At 33.6% G+C, this 23,145-nt stretch overlaps 3 protein-coding genes and 1 long non-coding RNA gene across 4 annotated transcripts in view; all 4 read right to left on the bottom strand.

Moving 5' to 3' along the window:
• LOC128210882 (fibrillin-1-like) overlaps nt 1–11,020 on the bottom strand; it is a 38,581-nt gene extending 27,561 nt beyond the window's left edge. Inside the window, exons 1-14 of the mRNA XM_052915236.1 lie at nt 10,858–11,020; nt 10,602–10,772; nt 10,254–10,430; nt 9,951–10,073; nt 9,442–9,563; nt 8,617–8,961; nt 7,931–8,150; nt 5,975–6,264; nt 4,256–4,466; nt 3,603–3,845; nt 3,198–3,323; nt 1,092–1,286; nt 643–894; nt 50–242 (exon numbers count right to left, since the gene is read on the bottom strand). Coding sequence (XP_052771196.1) covers nt 50–242; nt 643–894; nt 1,092–1,286; nt 3,198–3,323; nt 3,603–3,845; nt 4,256–4,466; nt 5,975–6,264; nt 7,931–8,150; nt 8,617–8,961; nt 9,442–9,563; nt 9,951–10,073; nt 10,254–10,317 — 2,384 coding nt within the window. The 5' untranslated portion in view covers nt 10,318–10,430; nt 10,602–10,772; nt 10,858–11,020. The remainder of the gene's footprint in view (nt 1–49; nt 243–642; nt 895–1,091; nt 1,287–3,197; nt 3,324–3,602; nt 3,846–4,255; nt 4,467–5,974; nt 6,265–7,930; nt 8,151–8,616; nt 8,962–9,441; nt 9,564–9,950; nt 10,074–10,253; nt 10,431–10,601; nt 10,773–10,857) is intronic.
• Nucleotides 11,021–11,348: 328 nt separating this feature from the next.
• Nucleotides 11,349–17,894, bottom strand: LOC128211462 (scavenger receptor cysteine-rich domain superfamily protein-like). The gene is made up of 7 exons (XM_052916282.1): nt 17,795–17,894; nt 17,307–17,463; nt 16,669–16,832; nt 16,280–16,447; nt 12,325–12,492; nt 11,872–12,042; nt 11,349–11,510 (listed from the first exon to the last, which is right to left on the bottom strand). Exons 1-7 carry the CDS (start codon nt 17,850–17,852, stop codon nt 11,371–11,373), a joined length of 1,026 nt encoding a protein of 341 aa, XP_052772242.1. The 5' UTR covers nt 17,853–17,894; the 3' UTR covers nt 11,349–11,370.
• On the bottom strand, nt 12,656–15,938 carry LOC128211463 (uncharacterized). Its single transcript, XR_008257292.1, has 4 exons — nt 15,700–15,938; nt 15,108–15,266; nt 14,737–14,869; nt 12,656–14,288 (listed from the first exon to the last, which is right to left on the bottom strand). It is a non-coding gene; the product is annotated as an uncharacterized LOC128211463 (long non-coding RNA).
• A 996-nt stretch (nt 17,895–18,890) lies between the features above and the next one.
• On the bottom strand, nt 18,891–22,752 carry LOC128210881 (uncharacterized). The gene is made up of 3 exons (XM_052915235.1): nt 22,634–22,752; nt 20,499–20,659; nt 18,891–19,078 (listed from the first exon to the last, which is right to left on the bottom strand). Exons 1-3 carry the CDS (start codon nt 22,645–22,647, stop codon nt 18,891–18,893), a joined length of 363 nt encoding a protein of 120 aa, XP_052771195.1. The 5' UTR covers nt 22,648–22,752.
• Nucleotides 22,753–23,145: the final 393 nt, after the last annotated feature.

Below are 23,145 nucleotides of genomic sequence, written 5' to 3'. Positions count from 1 at the left end.
TGTGTTTAATATGAAGCAAAACATCAGCACTAATAAGCCTCTGCTATACCTTAATGGAGAGGATATGTCACCAGTATGTGTATACGTTATGGCAGACGACAATCGATTAAAAGAAGCATTAAATGTGTTGTTTCCCAGGATCTGTATATCGATGCTGTCGTCAACATGTACAGTACACGTTACGTTTTCCCCTTCAGTTGCGTTCACCACATTGCAGCCCTCAATAGTTGGTATAACCTTATCTAGATTTCAAATAGAAATTAAATAAAATCAATAATAACTCATTTACGACAATTGCTATTGTAGAGCTTTTTTGTTATGCAAATCATTATCCCAAAAATAATTAACACTTGTGTTGCTTATGACTCAACTGTCATAATTAATAACAAAATATTGTAGCAAATATGTCCTATTAAAAATACTATTTGTAAGAAAGAATTTAAGGAAACTCAAAATGATAAAGCTATCAGTTTTAGTTGAAATGATGATTATCAAATATCTGTTGAAAACGTGACATCAATTTAATCAATATTCAGTGATTCCGGAGGAGTTAAATTTATATACGTACACATGTACCGTAAATAGCGTATGGAGTAGGATTACATAAGCTCATACAACACTAAACGCCATATGTCGCCATACCTATGTCCTCCTGATCTTGGTCAAACTGCTGTCGTTTATTCACTGTATCTGCGGCGATCGCCGGATTCAGTGTGAGTGCAAAGTCGTAAATACATTCTGTGCTTGATGTTCCATTACAAGCCTCTACGGCCAAAGCCATTGTGACATTATCAACCTCGTCCAGAAAGAGTGGTACATAGGAAGAGTTGTGAAAGTTATCATGATCTTTTCCATCCTCATAGAAGAACACGGTTGTACTTTCATTTACAGCCCCTAAAGCAAACGAATTATATACGGCCCGAAAAAGAGGCCAAAATTGGCATTAGTGTGGTTAAAATATAACGTTCCTTCAAATAAATATAAATGTTTTAATAATCTTCGAATAAGTACTTTTTTTTATTCAGATGTTTACTTGATTTTTTTAAAAATTGTTGAACATTTCATATTTTATTCCAAACAACAATACATACACGTTTGACCATAGAAGAAAATTTCACGCTCTGATGAGGAGGAGTTGAGAATAGTTTCATTTGGAAACTTCAAGTCATTAGAAGGATCGCCGTCAAAATTTCCCAGAAGGCCACGCGTTATGTTGGCATAAGTTGATGGTACTGTTGTACTCAAAGATAACATCTCGACACCAACGCCTATGTCCAGCATAACACCTGTTACAATTCAAAGCACAATAATTACTAAATAGATGTCAACTCGGTACTTCATCACTTTATAAACATTGAGTTATAGGTTTCGTTTTATTTTGAAATGACCTTAAGCTATGCAATAAACACTAATTCGTTTCGAAAGAGGTATATTTCAGCATCGGAGATAATATGAAATTATGATAAAGAGCAATGTCGCGTGTATTGAAAGCGGTTATAAATATTAGTGGTACACTACCAACAACACATGTTTTTCATATTTCACACATCGACGAGACTTTTCCTTACCGCGGACGTTATCTTTTGAACTTTTTTTACTATACGCAGCGATTGACCACCGAAATCATTTACATAATTTTCACCGCGTTCCACAGCATTGATTCAACGCGATGCGCGACGTTGGGATGTAAATTAACTGAAATTAAGGCAGCAACCACTTTTTTGAAAGATTTTGCTTTATTCCCGCCCGATAGATAGAATTTTAGTCCCTTTTAAAATCATACATATCGACCCGTAATCTACAAATCTTTGTTCGTACTCAAAACGTAGCTTCAATCATACGCATTTTTCTGGTGAATGAGTAATTTAATTCCCACGGAGAAGAACTCTATAAGCTATGCTTTCGTTCCAATCCATTTCAATATTATAGAAAACTGGGGTGTGTGTGCATATTCTGTGTAGTTTGTGTGTATATGTTGAATAAAATATGTTTAAATCTAAACGTATCTTGATCCCTGAAAGTTATACATCTTACTTTCGAATGCCTTCGTAAACTAGTGTGATTTTGAAAAAAAAAAATTAATTGTATATTACCATTACATTGAATTTTGTATGTTTTTTTAAGGTTTGTTGAAAATGAAAAAATCGAGCCTATTATTTACGATTAAGAAGAAATTGATATAATCTAAAATACTTAAATGGTGGTTCAAATAATAGACCCTTTCTTTGAAAAACACCTGAAACTTAATGGAAGCACTTAATCCTTTATTCCGTAGTCTTCTTCTTATTGTGACACTTTAACTATAATGATAATATTCATGAAGAAGTAAATGCATCCAAGCATCCAACTTACCGCATTTAAACCAACTCTTTGATGATCACTTTTTAAATGAAAACAGAATTCAATTCTGTTTTAGTAGTTGTGACACTTACAACAAAGTGCAATACTATCTGGGGGTTTTAAACAAAGACACATGCGAACGAACAAAGCTACTGGTACAAACTCTTTCTAAGGCGGTAAGACACTTTCGCAGGTATATATTGGTATTAGATAATTTATTTCAAATACGAATTCAGGGAACAGAACAGAGTACAAAAAAATAATGTTGACTTAAACTTAACCAGCTCATCGTTACGCTACACAAATATAGAACAGAAATATAGAATACACATACACACTCACACATACACACACACATATGGAGATACATTATTTGTGATAAACCAGAAACAGAAAAACAAAACAAACATTCAATATTCTAGAGACATAATTATCAATTTTGAGGATCAAAATGATAATTCTCGAATTCGAATGAAAACCCTTCTACAAGCATTGTTCAAGTTCAATGCAATTATCTATTTGAACCAACGATACCTTTTAAAATATCTAGCGGTGAGCCGCATTGCGGCTATATGCCATGTGTATGTCTACGGAAGTCGTACACGGGAGCAGCAGATGAACGCAGTAATGACGCGCACCACCGCGTTTGCTACCACGGAAATATCCCCGCAATTACGTAATATTGCCCGCGGTGTCAACACGTTTTTTGGGGCAAAAATGCGTTATTGTTGACGCCACCAAGTGTCGTCCTATTACCTGACATTGTTCTATTATTGTCTGTGTTAATATGTCGTTTTAATACACAATCTTAATGTAGTAATGAAACGAGCGAATCAACAAAACATGTATAAAGATACCCGTGTTCTTGAAAAACACTCTTGCAGAACCATTGTTGTTTGAAATAGATAGCGTGGAAGAATCATACTCTTCACCGGACAGGAATTGCCTTGTAAAATCCAACCCGTCACCGTACAAAATTAATCCTGTAGGACAAAAAAAGAAATAAAAGTTAATGTAATGTTCTTCAATTTACAATATTTTATTTTGGATAACGCTCCTAATTAAACAGACATTCTTGAAACTTTAAAGGCGCTTTTGTGTCAGGTTAGATACGTCCCGTTTTGTTCAATTTTGGAATAACGTTAGACATATAAAATACTTTTTATAGAACAGAATATCTGAACACACATCGACACCTTTTTCGAATACAGATTATAAGACCAGAAATCAGTTTAAGCAACTTGGTACAATCTGAATATCACCTTGTTTAGCAGAGTTTAATTCTACGTGAAGGGAGGCATTTGTATGATCCTTTGCTGCAAAGGCACTGAATATAGTGGCATCAGACAAGTTACCATCGTGCTTAATGGCTCGCTCGGTTCGTGCTTGCAAAGTGAACCAGGTGTTGTTGGATTCCGTCAAAAGAAGTGTGTATTCTCCAAGCCCGTTGAAGGTAAAATTCATTCGATCCAATGTGCTAATATGAGGATCTCCCCAGAAATTTCCTTTTAAATGTAATTAAAAACATCAAAGCAATAGTAAAACATAATATGCGGACAGGATACCTTCTTGTGAGAAACAGAAAAAAATCATATTTGTATTAGGCATACTTAGTTTGGTAATTGGTTCGTTAATAGGACGCTACGAACTACAATCGAAACTCGCTATGTCGAACTCTGTTATCTCGGTGTTCACGGTATGTCGAATTTTCCCGAATGTTTTGGGACATGTGTGAGACATATGTTATGCTTCGTTGAAGCGAATGTTCGTTGTAGTTTTTCCCCAGGTCCAAACGACTGCGACATTTGAGAGTGTTTAATGTATCTTATTATGTACACCCTTTCTCCAATAATACGCTTAATTTTTACTAATTGCAATCTATAGTTTTATGTTTAACGTTACTATTTAAAAGTACCTTGACTGTAGGGTGACCGCGTGTAACAAGTTCCAATAGGATGAAGTTGATAATATAATTCGCAGAAGTTAGATTTGCAACATTTTCCCTTCATTTCAACATCATATTTGTGATGCTGACTCGCGTTGAGAGATGGGTGGAAGTGGTATAGACCGCCAGCAACTGGACGCCCCTCCACAAATCGACGCGACTTACGATAATAGCAACAAGACTGAAGAAACAGAATATTGAAATATATCAATTATATCATATTTTTCTTTCCGTGCCCCTTTTGAAACGTTTTTGCTAGTATGAACTTGTTTGAACATTTGTTAAAAAATACATCGAATAAGTGGTTGCTTAGACAGTACTATGTTGTAAAGGAAAACATTGGTAGCTCAGGTAGTAAGAATTTGTTTTGGATTAAACTGCATGTTAAAGTAGCTTTCGCTTAAAAGGACAGCATCTGTTTTTATGGATGAAGGAAGTTATTAGGTAGTTTTGGGTTGCTAAGTAATGTTTGGTTGCTAATGACGTCATTACTTTCACGAAAAGTCATTGGTGCTTTGGATGAAGATACTTGATAAAGAAGTGCTGTTGTTTTTCAAAGAGAATCCTTAGTTGCTACGGAAGTATGTGGTCTCTAAATCAGAGGTTGCTAAGGAAGACAATGGTTGCTATCAGTATAAGTAGTTTGTCAACAGAAAGTGGTTTCTTAGAAAGTCATTGGACGCTAAGGTAGTCAGTTGTTGCTAGGTTAAGACTAACATTGCTATTGAAATATGTTGCTGCTAGGAATGTCATTCGTACAACGAAGTCATACGTCAAATAATTTATCGGCTGCTGAGGAACTCAGTTGTATTTTGTAGATGAAGGTTGCTGCTAACGAAGTACTAGGTTGCGAAGAATGTCCTTGGTTGCTAATGAGGTCATTGACAGCTATAGAAGTTAGTTGTCGCTTAGTAAGTTAGAGGTCATCGGTTGGAATGAAGAAAGCATAGTTATTATCCACAACATTTGGCTACGTTCATAATACCAATGGTCTGGTTCATGAGATTTCAGTGGGGATTTTCAATGTTCTACTCGATACATATAAAGATAAATCTGGGACCCCGGGAGAAGCCTGATTTCATCCAAGAAACACAATTGAACAATCTTGGTAAATGGCCATCAAATGAGGGTATATACTACACAACATTTATGAAAAAAACTTTTGATAACTTAGGGGGGCTACTTTTGAACCAAGGGACATATTTTGATAAATCATTGTAAAGATTTATTACACAAGGCTGAAAGCTAAATATAAAGGGTCTTGTCCTTAAAATATTCTAAATTGTACGAATGTTAACGACTGAACCCGGACGCCGGATATAGAGCAATCAAAATGGCTCACCTTGAGGAATTGTAGCTTAAAACACATGCATATGTTATATAAAAAATACATTACAAAATATTCCTCAGGACATTTCACAAAGTTAACAATGAAGGAGCTGAACTGGAAAAAATGTAAGTTGTTCAAATTTGACGAGTGTATATGTTAAGCGATTTTTTTAGCTAAACATTTCATTCAACTTTGCTAACACTTTAAAAAGTTAAAGCCAGCTGCAAAACGATACTTATATTTGTATAAATTATAATGTTTTGTTCTTCTTCACAGCTGAATTTAATGTGAAACCTTTTTTTTTCGCATATACGAACGTACATGCAAATTGATCGCGTACAGTATAAGATTAGCATTACCTTTCCATATGGATCAAATATACTCCTATGCCACATGTCCACACAAACAACATCTCCCTCAAAGTCATCAACACTTTGCCACCAGAATCGTCGAATTTTCCGACCTATTCTCCAGTACCAAGGGTCGAACCTTGCGAGGTTAAGGTCACATGGACATTCCGGTAGGTAAACAGACATGATTTCGTGATACGTGTTTTTATTTGTATTATGTTGATTGTACCAATGTATGCAATCCATAATGTCATGGGATTTCCATTCTCCAATCTTAGTCAATAAAAGCCCACTGATATCTGATAAAAATATATTTATATAAATACATTTTAAAAAACACTTGGCTTATAAAGACAAAGTATTACTCAAAGTATATATATGCAAATACTTTGATATTACATCATGTTATCGATTTTTCTCAAACAAGTAACACATATTGAAATGCTCAAAATAATTCGGCAAATCTAATTGAAAAACATTTGTCCAAAAATTACTGAGCATGTCACAATATAATTAGAAAAGATCTGAGCGGTTTTGCCATTAATGAAACAATCGTGTTCCAGCGTTTATCATTTATTTTATATCATCCCTCAAAAGGCAATGCTATCCCACTATATCATCCCCATGTTATGCATATAAGATGTCATCGTTACATAAACTGGTATCTAAATAGCTGCTAATTGTCAACACAATGCATGCAAAAAACAAAGAGAAGACTCCATTTTATTGGAACTTTTTTATGCCCCAAATCCATGTAGCTTTTATTATTATTTACTTAAAAAGACTGTGTTGATATTTAAGGAATGAATTGCGGGGTTGATGTCATTATCGGGGTATGAACGCAATTTGTTGTTCAACGTGTGTGGAGTCCCAAGGACTCCACGCGTACTTTGATCAACCCAATTGCGTTCATATCCCCGATAATGACATCAACCCCGCAATTCAGTTCTTATATTTACAACAATAGCTCATTATTTCATTCAAGAATTGTTAAAAAAATTCTTCATTTCATTTAAGAAAACCTTTAAGCAATCCGTTCTTACCCATTCTGTAAATAGAACGACCCGGCTATAACCGGAAACATTTTTTTCAAATGACGTCACAATAACGCGGGAAAAGATCAATCACTTGAAATTACTTTAAAACGTAAAATTGAAACACTTCTGGTACCATTATATTTAAAATATAATAAACTAACACTTTTAAAAAAAGTTTATCTATATTTTACGGGACCTGCAGACACAATACAACCAATAACAAGATCAATAGCTTTCATGAATATTGTTATGCAACAAATTACGATCCGAACATATCCGAAGATGTTGGGTTCATCGATTGATGAACGCAATTGCTAAAAGGCAGTTCATTTAAGGAATGGAAGTTGAGGTGTCAATATTGCTTAATTAATTTTGATATCAGATGTGTAGAAGATGAATTTCATATATTCTTTCCATGTAACAAATTCAGACAAGAAAGGCAATTTTATATCTATAAATGGTACACGGGTAGGCAAGACTTCCAAAACTTAAATCTTATGCAAAGTCTAAACGATGACCGAATAAAAATTATAGCATTCTTTGTAAATGTAATGATGAAACAAAAAGGAAAAATGAATGTCATTAAGGAATCACAACTCTAAAGATTTTATGCTTTGTACTTTATGTGTTGTATTATGGGCCGGAGGCCTTTCTTAACAAATAAAATTTGAAATTTAAATTGAATTGACTAATATTAACCATGACTTGTTTTCATAATGGACAATAAAGCACCAACTTAATATTATAAGATGATACATACGTAGAGTATTACTGTTGTTCTGTTTTGTTTCAATCGTATTATCTAATACAATTAAATCAACTTCATATATACAGTTAACATTACGGTGCCTCAACACCCAAAGCCGATTTCAATATATTATTTTAATGACACTCTTTTCTTCATCTACATTGCATTATATTTACATACTGTTAGTGTTTGAAAGTTTATCCATCTGAAGAGCAATTGGTTTGAACGAAAAGGGATTGGATCTGGTGATTTTGGTGTTAGCATTATGGTTTCCCACCCAAACATTGACATTTTGCACGCTATTTAATTGTACTGTCCAATTCATTAAATCTTTTGGATAAATGAACATGGAGAATGTCGTCAGTCCATCCGAAACGAGAGCGAGCTGGAAAGATGCTACCTGAAATAGTCCACTATCATATATGTAATGCGTCAGACGATAAAACAGCCGTGTTCAGTTTACTTTTACATATTTCATCTTGGTTTTAGAGTTATATTTATTTGGAACATCACAGTCTACATAACTCGGTTGGTAGGGGTACATATATATGTAGTTCCGTTTTGCATTCTAATAGAAAGTAGAATAACTAAATGTACTTACGAATCAAAGTACCAAAATGATTTTAAATTTGCCTTCATGTTTTTTATAAATCTATGAAGCACACATCTCGAAATGGAATCACTTGATGTAAAATAAAATAACTATGCATTCCGATAGTTGGTTCATCAGATTTGGCGTTGACCATTTCAATTATCACAATTTTTCCACAGAACCGCTTAGCGTTACCGTGAATGTATCTGTATTATCAGAATTGTCTTACACAAGCAGATGTAATGTTATTACAAAGAAATTAATATGAACTTACTGACGAAGACTGGAATATGATTGTAAGCGGTGAAACCTTGTTCCAGTCGGCAATAAGCAGAAACTTCGGTTCAAATGAAGTCAATTTTTCGGATTTCATGACTATTGATTTGACCATTTCAAGATCACGTTTCTGTTCCTCACTGAATGGAAAGTCATTTAAGATATCAATTGTTCGATACGAAATCGATTGGAATATAAGTGTGTTTAATCCCGCATAGAAAGGCGCGATGATTGTTACATCGCCGAAGCCATTACCATCACTGTCATTCGAGCTGGTGTTGTTGTTTGGAGGACTAGGGTTGATGAATAGTTTATCAAAACTAACGTACCCGTTAGAGCAAACCTATGAATAAAATGAACAATAGTATACATTTAGATTCAAGCATGATGACTATCCTTTGCAGTGACAGTTATACAACGATACGATATCTGCATGTATGTTTCTGATTTTTATTGTTTATTTTACTGATTATACCAAGTTAGTTGATGTTATTTTTAGTTCTTATTACTGCCCAATGCAATACAAGTTAAATAACGCGTAATGTTCTGAAGGAAATGTTGGATATTATATATGACTGTTGATAGTACACATTATTTTTTTATAATTTTTTTCTCATTGATTCTATTTTTCACAATTTGCTTGCTTTAGTATCATAGCCTTTTCTTTACCGTAATTAAATATTCATCATGTAACCAAAATGTAAGGATCATCTTGCGAGTTTTCTATAAACACAAATTTAATCGACAGTTTCATAAATTTAAATTTAAATTCAACAAATATTAGATTTATTTTTACGGATCACACGGATAAGAAGACGCTTACATATATAACGTCTCTCATCCGATCGAACACGGGTATTCCTGGTAGAAATCTAATGGGATTACTACATGGATGCGTGACGTGAACTATTTTTGAAGAGTCGTTGAGAAAAGGAAATAGTGGCACTGAAATAGAAAGCTCAATTTGGTGACACGAATCGTTTACAATTACGTATTTATAAACTAAATGTTTGTTTATTCCAATGTTACACTCTCAACAAAGGGTCCACTGAACTTATGAGACACTTTGATCGAACATTCTAACTCCTGGTATCCTACCCTTTATGCGTTGTGTCGGGAAGGAATGCAATCATAACCTGGGTCAGATAACGGCCATATCAAAATAACCTCGTGTATAACTCGATCCTTCGATCTCGTGGTTAGAGTGCTTTTAGGCGGACAACCTAACCACTAGATCGCAGAGGCAGTTCAAAATCAAAAAAATTGATTTCATAATTTCATAACAACAGTATAGACAGGATTCAACAAATACGTCAACAATATAAAACATACTACTGTCGCAGTAGTTTGTCCTGTCATCATAAATTCCAGTCTTGCAGGAGCAAACGCCTTCATTGCATTCTGCTTTATGCGCCAAACAGTAGTTTTTGTTGTCACAAGCTCCGCCGATGGGTGCTTTAAAGAGTATGTATCGTGTTATATAGTTATACTTTGATCCATCGTAGGCAGCATCGACTCAATTAAAATAAATAACATCGAAATATTGCAAATTGAATGATTGATACTATTGTAGTAGTATTCTAATAATCTCATTTACTAAACAGATTAACAAAGGTTAGTTATATACGAACTTACATTTTTGCACACAGGATGGAAAATTGGCGCTCCATTCTCCGGAACTTTCGCAATTTATGGACATTTCTCCAACCAGAAGAAACCCAACATTGCACTTAAACGTCACGGTAGATCCAAACGTTGTTGAATATGGTTCGTCAATGAAGCCATTCGTTGATAGTTCAATTACAGGACATTCTAAACAGGAAAGTAAAATGTTAAAATTTCAAGCAGAGTACAATGATCCTTTTTTTCGTTCTTTTCTATATTTATAATTGAAATGTTTAAAGAAAAGATTAACCAATATACAAAAAGTGAGTGAGACATATTTAATGCAAACTTAAATTCATATTTATTACAACAGTGTACTTTTAATGTCGCAGATCGGGTTGTCACTCCATACGCTTCCATCTAAGCATGTAATCTTAGAGTCCCCATTAAGATCGTATCCACGAAAACAATGAACCTCTGCGCTGTCTCCAAATTTTGTTCCAGTATCGAAGAGAACTTTACCGTTGTCGATGGTTAAATTTCCACAATCTAAAAATAAAATTGATGATAAATCATTATGCCTTACTTTTTTAGAATTTCATTATTTGATTTTTTTTCAGAAGTGCAGTTTTACCTTGAAGCACACATGACACATTCTCCCATCCATAAGCTGTGCATAGTATTTCACCAGAACCATCAAGCGAGTAACCCTCATTACAAACAATTGTTGCATTGTATCCAAAGGTTGTGTTACCAGATGTTGTAACTTGTCCGTAAGCAACAGATGGTGGCCCACAATCTGAAATGCATGTAACAAACAATCACATGCCTTTAACTTAATCTATATAAAAATAATTGCTTCAAAAGTAGTGTTGATAATAAGTTGTAAGCGCACGTATTAAACATTTTGAAAGTTATGTGATACGGAATATGCAATTAGTTTTTTTGACTCCAGTCCCTTTTGTTTTCGTAGTTTTAATGAATCAATATTAGTAAGCACAGGATAAACAGTTCGAAAAGATATATTGGCAAAAAAGTAAAGAATTTCTACTGGAACATTTTCAATATTTAAACTCCTCAAGCGAGATTGTTTTCTAATTTAAAAGGTTTAAATTTCACCTGAAGAGTCACAGACAGGATTATCGCTCTAGGTTCCGTCCGCCCGACATTCTATGACAGAGTTACCGGTAACCTCTAAGCCCTCGTCACATGATATAAACACAACAGTTCCGTACGTGGTTACGGTGTTGTTCCTCTGGCCTCTGCTTGGGGTTGGATCTCCACAGTCTATTACAATATTATAATTGTTATCGAATCAGTAATATAATAGAACAATGATATATACTTCAAGAAGCCCAGTAGTCGAGATTTCAAACATAACCCATGTTTAGAAGTACAAGGCAAGGGCCCGAAGGACTATGAACTATGATTTATCAGATATTATATAGAAAGCGTACTAACAAGTGTTGCATTACAGGGAGTCGGCCACGAACACGCATAAGAACGTAATGCTGCTCCATATTAAAAAATGTGAATGACTCATATAAAATAGATCGATATTTTTTCGTTTGTCAATGTTAAATGGTGTATCTATTTAGCACTCACGAAAGGTACATGTTCACACAACTTGTTAAAACAGAATACAAACCTTTTACTCTACAGGAAGGAATTTCACTCCAAGTTCCGTTAGCAAGACATTCGACTGGAGTTGTTCCCTCAGGTAGATACCCAGTATCACAGCTAACAAGAGCTACCTCGCCAAATGTTGTAATATTCTCAATATCGACAAGTGTGTGTTCAGCCTCTAACGGTCCACAATCTACATGAATAATTTAAACAAAGATTAAATATTGTATTGTTTAACAAACTACAATTACAGCTAACAACTTGTAATGTTGCAAAATTTATACATTAACGGCACAACGATCTGTAAACGAAATTCTTCAAAGCAATTCAAACGGATTTCTAATAAACCGTTTTTGAAAAAGTGTTGGACAAGAATGTACTAGTGTCTGAATGCTATTTAAGAGCTAAATCAAATGCATGTGTATGCATATGGGAGGAACGATGTATACATCTTACACAGGATTGTCTTACTTACCCACTATTACACATATTGTGTCATTCGACCACTGCAGATTCTCTTGGCACTGTATAACTGAACTCCCCGAGATGTTATATCCATCGTCACACGTAATTTCTACAACTTCATTCAATGTGGTCTGTGAAACATTGCTCCTGCCGTTTTCTGGTGTAGGGTCGCCACAATCTGCAATACAAAGATCAATTGCAACCAGACATACAACATATATGTGTTAATGCCTGTAAAAAGGGATACAAAGGTGCAAAAATTACATTTGCTCTTTTTGGTAGTTATTTATAGAGTACATAATTAGAAACAATTTGGCGAAAATTTGAGGTCAAAATCTTAAGTACTTTTGTTGTTATGACGATTTAAAGAAGCACAGGAGTCGATCAATTTATCGATGAAAGTGTCAAAAAGTGGCATATTTTTTAGATAAAGAAATGAAACAACACATGTTTTTTATGTCTTTATATAATTTGTAGTTATATATCTTACACAAAATAACATATTATTGAACTGGTGACAAAATTCTTGTAAAATTATGACTGAAGTTTTAAATGGCAATCAAAATGTTACCATGACAACCACAATACGATGCAATTCAATATTAAACGTAAAAGGGATCACACACGCCGCTCTTAAAAAGTACTCAAATAACCTAAGCATTGACAGACACTTTAAAAATTTATTTATTTATTTTTTTATTCAAAATGTTTAAGACTTTTGTTACTATGATGATTTAAGTCCAAGGGGGGTCAGTGTACAAAATCTATTCTATTATCGAAATATGAAGAAAATGTACATCCATAAATAGGTATTTTCATGTATCTATACATTTTGTAGCTATGCTTATTATACACATTATAATTTCACTAATGGACAATCCTGTAATTAAAAACAATAAATGTAACAAATATACACAGAAACATTGCCATGGCAACAAAAATACAAAGTAGTGTATTTATTGTCTCTGTACATGCGTTTGAATCATTATTTCTTAAAATATTATAAGTTTACATAATGCAATTGTGTATTTATATATATAAAACATATTACTACACTAAGAAACAAGTTGTAACCATGGCAACCACAAGTATCAATTTTCAATACATTACAGGTACAAATCAATTCTAGAAGAAAACTTAATGACAATAAAAATTGATGATATTAGCATAAAAAATATCACTGCATTATTTGTTAATTGTCAATGTTACTGTAATTTGATGAAAAAAGGATATTAGGGTTCTAGCAAGAGTTATGGAAGGTTTCTGCACCCTGTTCTTTTTTGGAAGCACCAGTCATGAAGAGTAAGATTGGCAACCTACTGCCTTCATAGGGTTAAAAGCTTAAGAGAGTCAAATATTGATTTTGTTTTGATAACAACTTTATATTCACAAGATTATAAATACACACAGGCTTTAAATATTTGGCACTTGAAACCTAATAGTACTTCAATTAAACATTATACAATATTCCTAACATTTTCTGTAACATTCAAAATGTTAAAATTCTTCACAGATAAATGAAGGGTGTCCTATTGAAACATGGAAACCTGTCTCTTTTCTGTAGCTCCCTGTCTTTCTTTAACCTGGCTAAACCCCTAAGAGGTTTGTTTACATAGTTATAGTAAATATCAGCTTCTAATTCCTGCAGGTTTCTTATACTGATAAATAATGTTATAACTTATTTCTGAATGACAAACACTAGTCCAAACAAACAGCTCTAAAAAGTTAATTAACAGGTTGTACAGTTTGTTCAATGCTTTGGTTGAGACTGTCTAGGGCACACTGTCTTTTTCAATGTCTAATCTGCTGTATTCTCTGATCTTGTCATGTTAATACCACTGCCATTCAAGATCCATCCCCTTGATGAAGAATTCGGAAAGGAGTTCAGGGTACACAACTGCTCTGGTTTTCATCAGGTAAACTAAACAATCACCGATGCAGCAAAACTGCACCGCACAAAGCCAGGCCTGTTTGCTGAAAGTATGGATTGATAGAAATTATGTCTAGATCAGTCTATTTTTGACATCACAAAACACACAAAAAAACAAGCTTATATAAAGATCAAGATATCATGCCAGTGTTTTGACAATGTCAGGAGTTATTTGGCTAGTTTAAACCGCTTTTATTTTTGTTTAACATTGTTGAAAATTTGAAATGTAATGTAGAAATAACATAACATACTTATAAAAGTTAACATATACATTCTTCCTCTGGCAACAGGTATGCAAAGATGTATTTTATCAATTTCAACAGTTATTGAGTTATGGTCAAGGTTATTTTGTTTACATGTAACTGACACCAATTAAAAGGCTAACGCTGAGGCGAATACTCTTAAAAATCTAGAGCTCAATTCTGTTAGGTAAGTATTTTCAAAATTAAAGTACTCTACTTTAGGGTTTAATGTGATCATTTTATTAACTACCTGCTAAGACCAAAGTGCCAATTTCGGCTTTTTATCTCCAAGCCATGGTACTTGAAGAAGTGATCATCATGCTCACAACAGTGTCTGCTCCCTTTCAATTCAGTCTCATCGAAGAAATAAACTGCTTGTTGTCCTGCAACATTTGATACACATCTTTATTTTATACATGCTATTTTGTTTATCTAAAATATTGCATGATTTCAACATATGGAAACCAGTTAATTATTCGGTATTACACAATATGTCTTCTGATTACGTATAACAAGGTTGTCATGTGTGCAACCAAAAATCTTCTCCTTGCTTGGAAAAAGCTGTCAATTAACAACCGTTTATTAATTTGTGAATTTAAGTTATAAATAACTAAAATGTACCCGAGTGCTCTGCACATACTCCAAACTACGATGACACCGCATTTCCATCAAGTTTTGAACAATATTGGACCAATCGGTTGAGCATGATTGGGGAAGAAGACTGGCAGGCAATGTCCCAACTGTAATGGAGGGGGCCGGGCAGGTAACATGGATACTGTCCTGAAATAAGATAGCAATATGATGTTATGTAGTGCACTGTGATCTCTTGTCAATTCATTGTTGTCGTTATCAAAACTCATAAACAGATTTCAATTATCTACAATGTTATCGTGGACAGGTTGAGTTTTTCTAGTAAATGAAGGTCATTCATAAGTTATTTAAATGTCACCAGTGTCGTTGACATGTACATCGGAAACACTTTACTCTCATGACTACAAAAACATATGACTCGGTATGATGAGAAATTTATATAAGTATACAAGTTCATTCATCATTATGGACAATGTGGTATGGAAATTAAATAAAACCGCCAGTTCAAGCCATTTGTTTACTTCCGGGTTTATGACAATTGACGAATATTTTCGCCTTTTTCTATATCATTTTAACATAATAAAATTTAATATTAAATTTATACAACTGCAATGATATTTACCTGTCAAAACCCGACAGAAGCATCCTCGAAAAGCAGCAAATGAAGATAAAAAAACGTAAATGTTTGAACATTTCTTGTTTGTCAATTACTAACAGGAAATTACGTATATGCATAAGGGAGATAACCTTGTTGTTATTATACTCGTCGCTATCGGTAACATCGTTGTCGGAGAATATGTATATTTTATGGATGCAATTTAAACAATTGTTGTACGTTAAAATTTATAAATCTAACAATGAAATGGTGTCTTATACCAATTAAAGTCAGTGAAATAAATAAACAAAACTTTAAACACGAAAATTGAAATTGCCGACTTTGTACCCCTTTCTACAGGCGTCGTCACATATTCAAGTGACAGTAAATTATTTCAAAACAAAAACTTATCAACAGTCGTAAAACAATACATTAAAAACTACAGGCATAATCTCAGTAGTTAGGTCCGGGCCTAAGTTTGATTCAAAGTTCTTACAATGTCTGTATATAAAACGGGGTAAGGGTGAACACCCAATTAGGGTTTCATTGTAGTCATCGCATTACGTTAATACGATCTTCTCTCGATATATAACACAGTAGACTTTACCAATTAGAGGACATTCTGGTCGACTACTCCATGCAGAGTTCCTCTGACAAGTTATGTATTGATCGCCTACTAAGTAGTGTCCGAAGTCGCAAGATACTTCTAAAACTGTGCCGTATACAAACTGTGTCCCGTTGACCGAGCCATTATTTGGTGTTGGTTCATCGCATACTGAAATTATTGTATTCGTTCCAATGTTTTATACAAATTAAACATGAAAGTAAATTAAAACGCATTTTGATACTAGCTTTTTTATAGTTTTAATAAAATAAATAATATACGCAATTGTCTTCGTCCATAATGTATATGTTGATGAAATACATATCGTATTCAAACATACATTTTCATCTTAATTAAAAATCACCAAACTTTTTATTCATTACAAAATGTACCTGTGCATTTCACGGCCACATCTTGAAGGTGTGAACAGTTATCGTATGTAACATACGAACAGTTGTTAATGTGCGTGTCAGATAAACCACATGAAAGATCGTCGACAAATATCGGCCCTGTCCCGGCGCCATATTCACCATTTAAATACACGTCTTGTGCTGGACTAGAATGTATTTAAATCAACAATGGAAAATATATTATTACTATTATTATTATTATTATTATTATTATTATTATTATTATTATTATTATTATTATTATTATTTGGTATGATTAACAAGTCAACTTCAACGACTTTATAGTTTACCTGGCCTATTTAAAAACATTGTATGATATTTCAGATGCCTTGATATAAAAGGAAAGCAAATAGCACATAACGAGTCAGATAAGAAATGACATGTCACCTGACACAAATGAAACGCTGCCATTTTGATCAATACAATTATTATGAAATCATACTTCTATATGATACGTTGAGGCGATATTCTGGATTGTCACAACATGCAAAATGAGCAGACAAAACATTACTGAGGCTGTGCCAAGGTAATTAATACGAATTAGCACATAGGCTTATTGCAATGTTTGACATCATGATCATCTTATTCAACATTATGGTAAACATAGCATTCACACTCACGGGAAGCCCATCATGTTACATATAACGTCAGCCTCTCTTATGCCAAATCGATCTTTGCAAATAGTGCCCCATGTATCCATTGACTTGATCTCAACTCTTCCTTCAATCTTACTCTGCCCACCAGAAAGGCGAATGTCTTGTATATTGAGGGGTGTGCCTATGACAGGATAATGTCATAATGTATGTATGTAAGGCATTGTAAATTATCTTATTTATCAAGGCTTTCCAAAGCGACAAGAGTATCACATTATATTTAAGAAGTTTGTTCCGGCAAATATATATGATTATGTTTCAAAGCAGATTAAGTCAACAAAAATGTTCGTTACTGAAATGTAAAAGGTATATCTGCATTTCTATGAAAGTGTGATACGCATTGGGGCTTTATTATCAGTCTCCAAACCATCCATATAATCCTTATGTTAGTTTGAAAAGAAACATTTCAATGGAATATTATCATTTGTTTAGGAGAACGACATGTGATTGCTTACTGTATTCTTGACATTCCCCTTCTGTAACCCATCTTGCGTTTGTATGGTCGCACGTCATTTTTAATTCGCCTACATATGTCTTATAATAGGAGCAGTCGGCGTACAATGCTGAGCCACTGTATGTGAAATATCCGATTCCCCAAAAGGCAATGTCTGGTTGACCACATTCTATTTGAAAACATGAAGTGTTAAATAAAGCGTGTAGCATTTGTTTGAAGGAATTTAATAATATATTGTTACACGTTGACATGAATATACTTAATTATAACTTACAAGCTTATGTAGTTAAATATTTATGTCATAATAAAAGTCTAAATAACTTGTCAATTTTGATTACGAAAATGTACCATTGCATACGACCGAGACATCTCCTGAATGATCGCAAAAGCCAACAGAATGATATGGACACTGGTACAGAGACGTGTTTGTTTCACCGCAAAAGAGCCGATCAATATGTATCGGACCTGTTCCTTGCCCATATATCGCTCCCGTAAAGAAATGAGCCGCGCCGAAACTGAAATAAAATAATATGAGATTACAAGAGTTGCCAAAAACAACGGGAACGTATATCCGTACGGTACACAAACATGTAAAATGTGCTCTCTTTCCAACTCTCTCTTTCTTACGATACTTTCAGTTTTTTATGAATAATTCATTATTTCATGCAGTAAATTGCAGTGGTAAAAATAGTTCACCTTTGATTATAGGTCCTGCATATCACTTCTGCATCATCCAGGTCAAATAAGCTATCACAAATGGTGCCATAAGTTCCGTTCACCTCAATTTCTACACGACCTTCATAAATCCCGTCACCATCAACAAGACGGACGTTCGATATGTTTAAGGTTGGACCTTTATTAAGAACAAATGGGATACTCGAAAATCTGCTTTTGGAAAATATACTAAATGTAGTTATTTTAATTAAACAAAAACATAATCAAATATTTAGTTCTTAAATCTCAACATTTAACACTTCGTAGTTTGTTCTTGCAAAATATCTATCTTCCGGAATGTATTTGTAATACAGCTTTTATATCTTAAAATAAATTTAAAGGCAATATGTTCGGCAAAATTGACAGGTGGTCGTTTAAGATTTTCATTGTAATGGACCATGTATTACATAAACCGTACCGTAGAAATCACAGACTCCAATTTGCGACCAATTACCATCGATACATTCAATAACAGGATCATCTGATAGATACTCATAGTGACAATGGATCGTTGCTATGGTTCCGTTTGTCGAATATGTAACTTCGCCATCTTCTTGTGGCGGACCGCATTCTATAGAAAAAAGCTGTTTATTAAAAAACACTGTTTGCAGAACAAAGACTTGAAACATTTTTATACTTCGTATGTGCTGTTTGTTTCGATTATTTTTTTCTGATCACTGTTGTCATATCTAATGATTGTTTTAATGTACATGCCTTATATAAATTGGTTCCCAAACTACGTAGTAAAAGTTAGATAACGTTTACTGTATCGTATGGACTGTATTCGAAATGGAAAAAAAATATTTAAATGTTTACCGTTTATCTAACAACATAGTAAACAAAACATAACATCTTACACCGACAGTCAATGAGAGACAACCAATGTACTACAATTATCCCTTATGACACGAACCTTCTATAACCACAGTAGCTTTTGTCTAGGCATAACTTTAAGAACAAGGTGTTGTAAAGGCAACAGTTTATTCAAGTGTTTCAATATACGCGTAAAACGATCCATTTACTTAAATTATAAAGCTTGAGTAGTTGTTATGGCAACTTTAAACTTCTTTACTCATATCGTTGATGAAACTTCCTTAGTCGGTTTGAAACGTAATAACCCTTCGTTGTAGAAATTAACGTTACTGTGATAACTAATGCACAAACACGCCCAGTTCCTTATTTCATAATTTGTAATATTTGCAACACATAGATAGTATGAGCTGTTTTAACAACATATTATTAAACACGCATTTGTGCATCATACTTGTTAACGTATAAGTTCATTTGTGGAGATAAATGGAAGTGCAAGTGGCTGAATCTATAAAAAAACAAGTACTGAGGGGAAGAGTTTCTTGACGCACGTATTCGACAGAAAACACTATGTAGTTGTTTTTGTCCTTCCAGAGGACAAATAGAGACGAGATTATAACAAATGAGCACTGCATAAATAATGGTCTCCCATTTACTTATTAATTGGAATGGTAAAATGATGTAAACAGTGAATGAAACAATTCAAGATAGAAGCAATAAAGCAATATCTATATAACGTTTACAAACAGATGCCATAATCAACGATCCACATGATAGATAAATTGTACTGACACTTTTTGAATTATTATGAGCCTCAGGAATTTTTGAATTTTTAATCTTTCCTGATTGACAATCCTAAAGCCATAATACTTTGTTGGTTATACTGTTGGATGCACTTACCTGTTTCATTCATGCAAACACATTCACCTCAAAAATAAGCAAAACTGAAATGTTTGACCCTCTCTGACCTTTGAAGAGTGTTTCATTATATTGCTTCAGCACTCGATGGCAGTAATATTAACGGTATAAATCTAAATAAAGCTTTCGTTTAAATATCGAATGGAGTTTATTTCTGACTAGATGCAATGATCAACAATAAGAAGGCATGCGCATATAACATTCTTACACATTGTTAGTGTCAAGCTTATGTACGTATATTCAATGCAGTCGACATTAGTCACCTGAGCATAGAAGAGAAACGATATCGGACGATGAGCAATACTTCGGAGTGTTATAGCTGCAATCCTGTATGTGATAATCGTTTTCGTCACAGTTCAAACGATCAAACATAATAGGACCGGAACCAGATCCGTGTGTTGAGCGTGTATAGTTCTTCAATAATCTGAAAACATGCAATAGGAATAGGAATTGAGGGTTAAACGTATTTGTCGGTAAATAATGTCGGCCTGTTAATTTTATAATTGTAAAAAACCATTTCAAACCAGTTGTATATTTTCAGGGGTTTCACTATGAACAACTGTCGGCACAAATCAATAAAGGGACCCTTGGCATGATACCCTCAGTGCCAACTAAGACATAGACAGCCTAAAGTTTGGAAAGGTGATTAAATATATAGCATATAAAAGAAACAGAAAATACAATGCTAAGAATGTGCTTAAAATGTTATAGGAAACAAATTATACATCTATAACAGTATAACAATAGAACAATTTACTCTGATGTAAATGCTCAAAAAGAAGATATTCAAACGTTTATCTGGTTTAACAGGCTCTTATAATGACCCAAAATATTTAAACTTTAAACTGTTCACATACCATGTTATACAAATAACAAGACACGCCAAAGAAAGAAGAGCTAATGTATATGGTGACTGGTTACTACACATAAGAAAAAATTACAATCTGATTAGTTGTAATGGGATATTTGGAAATGATAAAGTCATTGTAAAATATGGATTATGATATTTTATCCACTTATTGATGGAGTACAAACATTACATAAACGAGTTCAATTGTTTATTTTCCGCTCTTGATAGCCTTCTCAAACGTTAATTGAAATATATCATACACAGAACCTCAACAACTTCCTATTGATTTCAACATGACAACAAAAAAAAATAGATTCACATACAATAAATGGAATTTACTCAATATTTATATGAAAACTACAGGAACAAGCTCTTAATATACTTTAAAACTTAATATATATATATATATATATATATATATATATATATATATATATATATATATATATATATATATATATATATAAAACTAACGAAGTAGACGAAACAATGTGTTCTAATTGAAAACACAAGGATATCATTTGATTTTACTATAAACCATACCAACTGTGTACTATGTCTCCTGTGTTCATAGTTATATATGTCATGTAATTTATACTTGGCGTAACAGATAATATTGTTATAGTTCCTAGTACATTCAGATACGTAGTTTGACTCTTACATGTACATTTTTTTCTTATTTGCTGTACACCACTTGTAACATGAGTATATGGGCACAGAGTATATAGTTCGAGTGCCGTTGTTTCAAGTGTGAAATCATGGGATTTTTCAGTCGAAGTATGTAATGACCCTTTGACATATGTGCATTATAAAGGTTATCTTGAGTTATAGAGTTGCCATTTAACCATGCATCATTACAAATAAGGAAATAGGATGTTGTGTTTAATGTTGTGCCATAAAACATCATTTAGATAAAAAAAAAATGACTTTATTACCTGCGAAAGTAATTTTGCGCATTAAATAAATTCCACTGTGTGGATTCAGATAGCACCTCGTATGTATTATATAGGAAAATATTTAATTGAAGATCATGTCGTTATTCAGATGGAATGTATATAAAGCAAAAGAAGGAACATTAATATTACTCGCTTGATTTGTGGGAATATATCTCCTCGAGTAGCTTGTAGTGATACGGTACGGCATGAAACCTGTTTTAACATAGGTTTACTTGTTATTACACTGTTATATAAACTTTATGATATAAAAAAGGAAGTAAAATATTTATTTTCGACAGACATTCGTCATGAATATTTTATATTGCGAAGCGCATGTGCGTTACGGGATCAGAACAACGGGGGAACACAGAATATCTGTTATGTTTATGTTTAATGTTTAAATCACGCAATAAGGTAAACGGAATATTATCAGCAATACAATGTACAAACCATATTCACTGATTTGAGATTTGAGCCCGTTCAGATTAAAATTAACTTTCACTCGTTTCTATGCAAATAGTGATTTGTTATTTTCAGTACTCACGCGATAAAAAATATATTGCGATCTAACACAGAGATAATACTAAGAATATATATAACTGTCATCACTTACGACATGTTCATCATTCGACAAATAGTATTTCCGTCTTCGAAATCAAAGTCATCATCACAGACAGTTCCCCAGTAATCGTAATTTTCCTGGATTTCTACGCGGCCATCATATTTACTTGTTCCATCGACGAGGCGAACCCCCGTGACGTTTAATGGTCTGCTGTATTCTGGTAATATATGCAAAAAAGACTTGAAACTTCATACATTTGGCTTTATGTTGTATAAAAAATGACTATTGACTGTATACGATGTGCAATTTTTCCACTTGTACAGTTCATAATCTCATGGTTTTATCTAAATGGCTTGGCTGAACATAACCGAAGCACGAACTACATTCTACGATTTACGACTCATTAATTTTAGTAAATTTAGTAGGTTAACTATGTTTGCATTGTTTAGCCTATATCCTCTTAAGCCTGAGCGGACTTCCGGACTCAGAAAGAAACATTATTGTCGAATATGCTAAAATCAGGATATATCAAAATCGATACAGAGTAGAGTAAAACTTGACGC

This window comes from Mya arenaria, chromosome 12, assembly GCF_026914265.1.
Source record: "Mya arenaria isolate MELC-2E11 chromosome 12, ASM2691426v1".
Lineage (NCBI taxonomy): Eukaryota > Metazoa > Mollusca > Bivalvia > Myida > Myidae > Mya > Mya arenaria.
The sequence above is the reverse complement of the archived record's forward strand: the minus strand, read 5'-3'. Positions and strand labels throughout refer to the sequence as shown.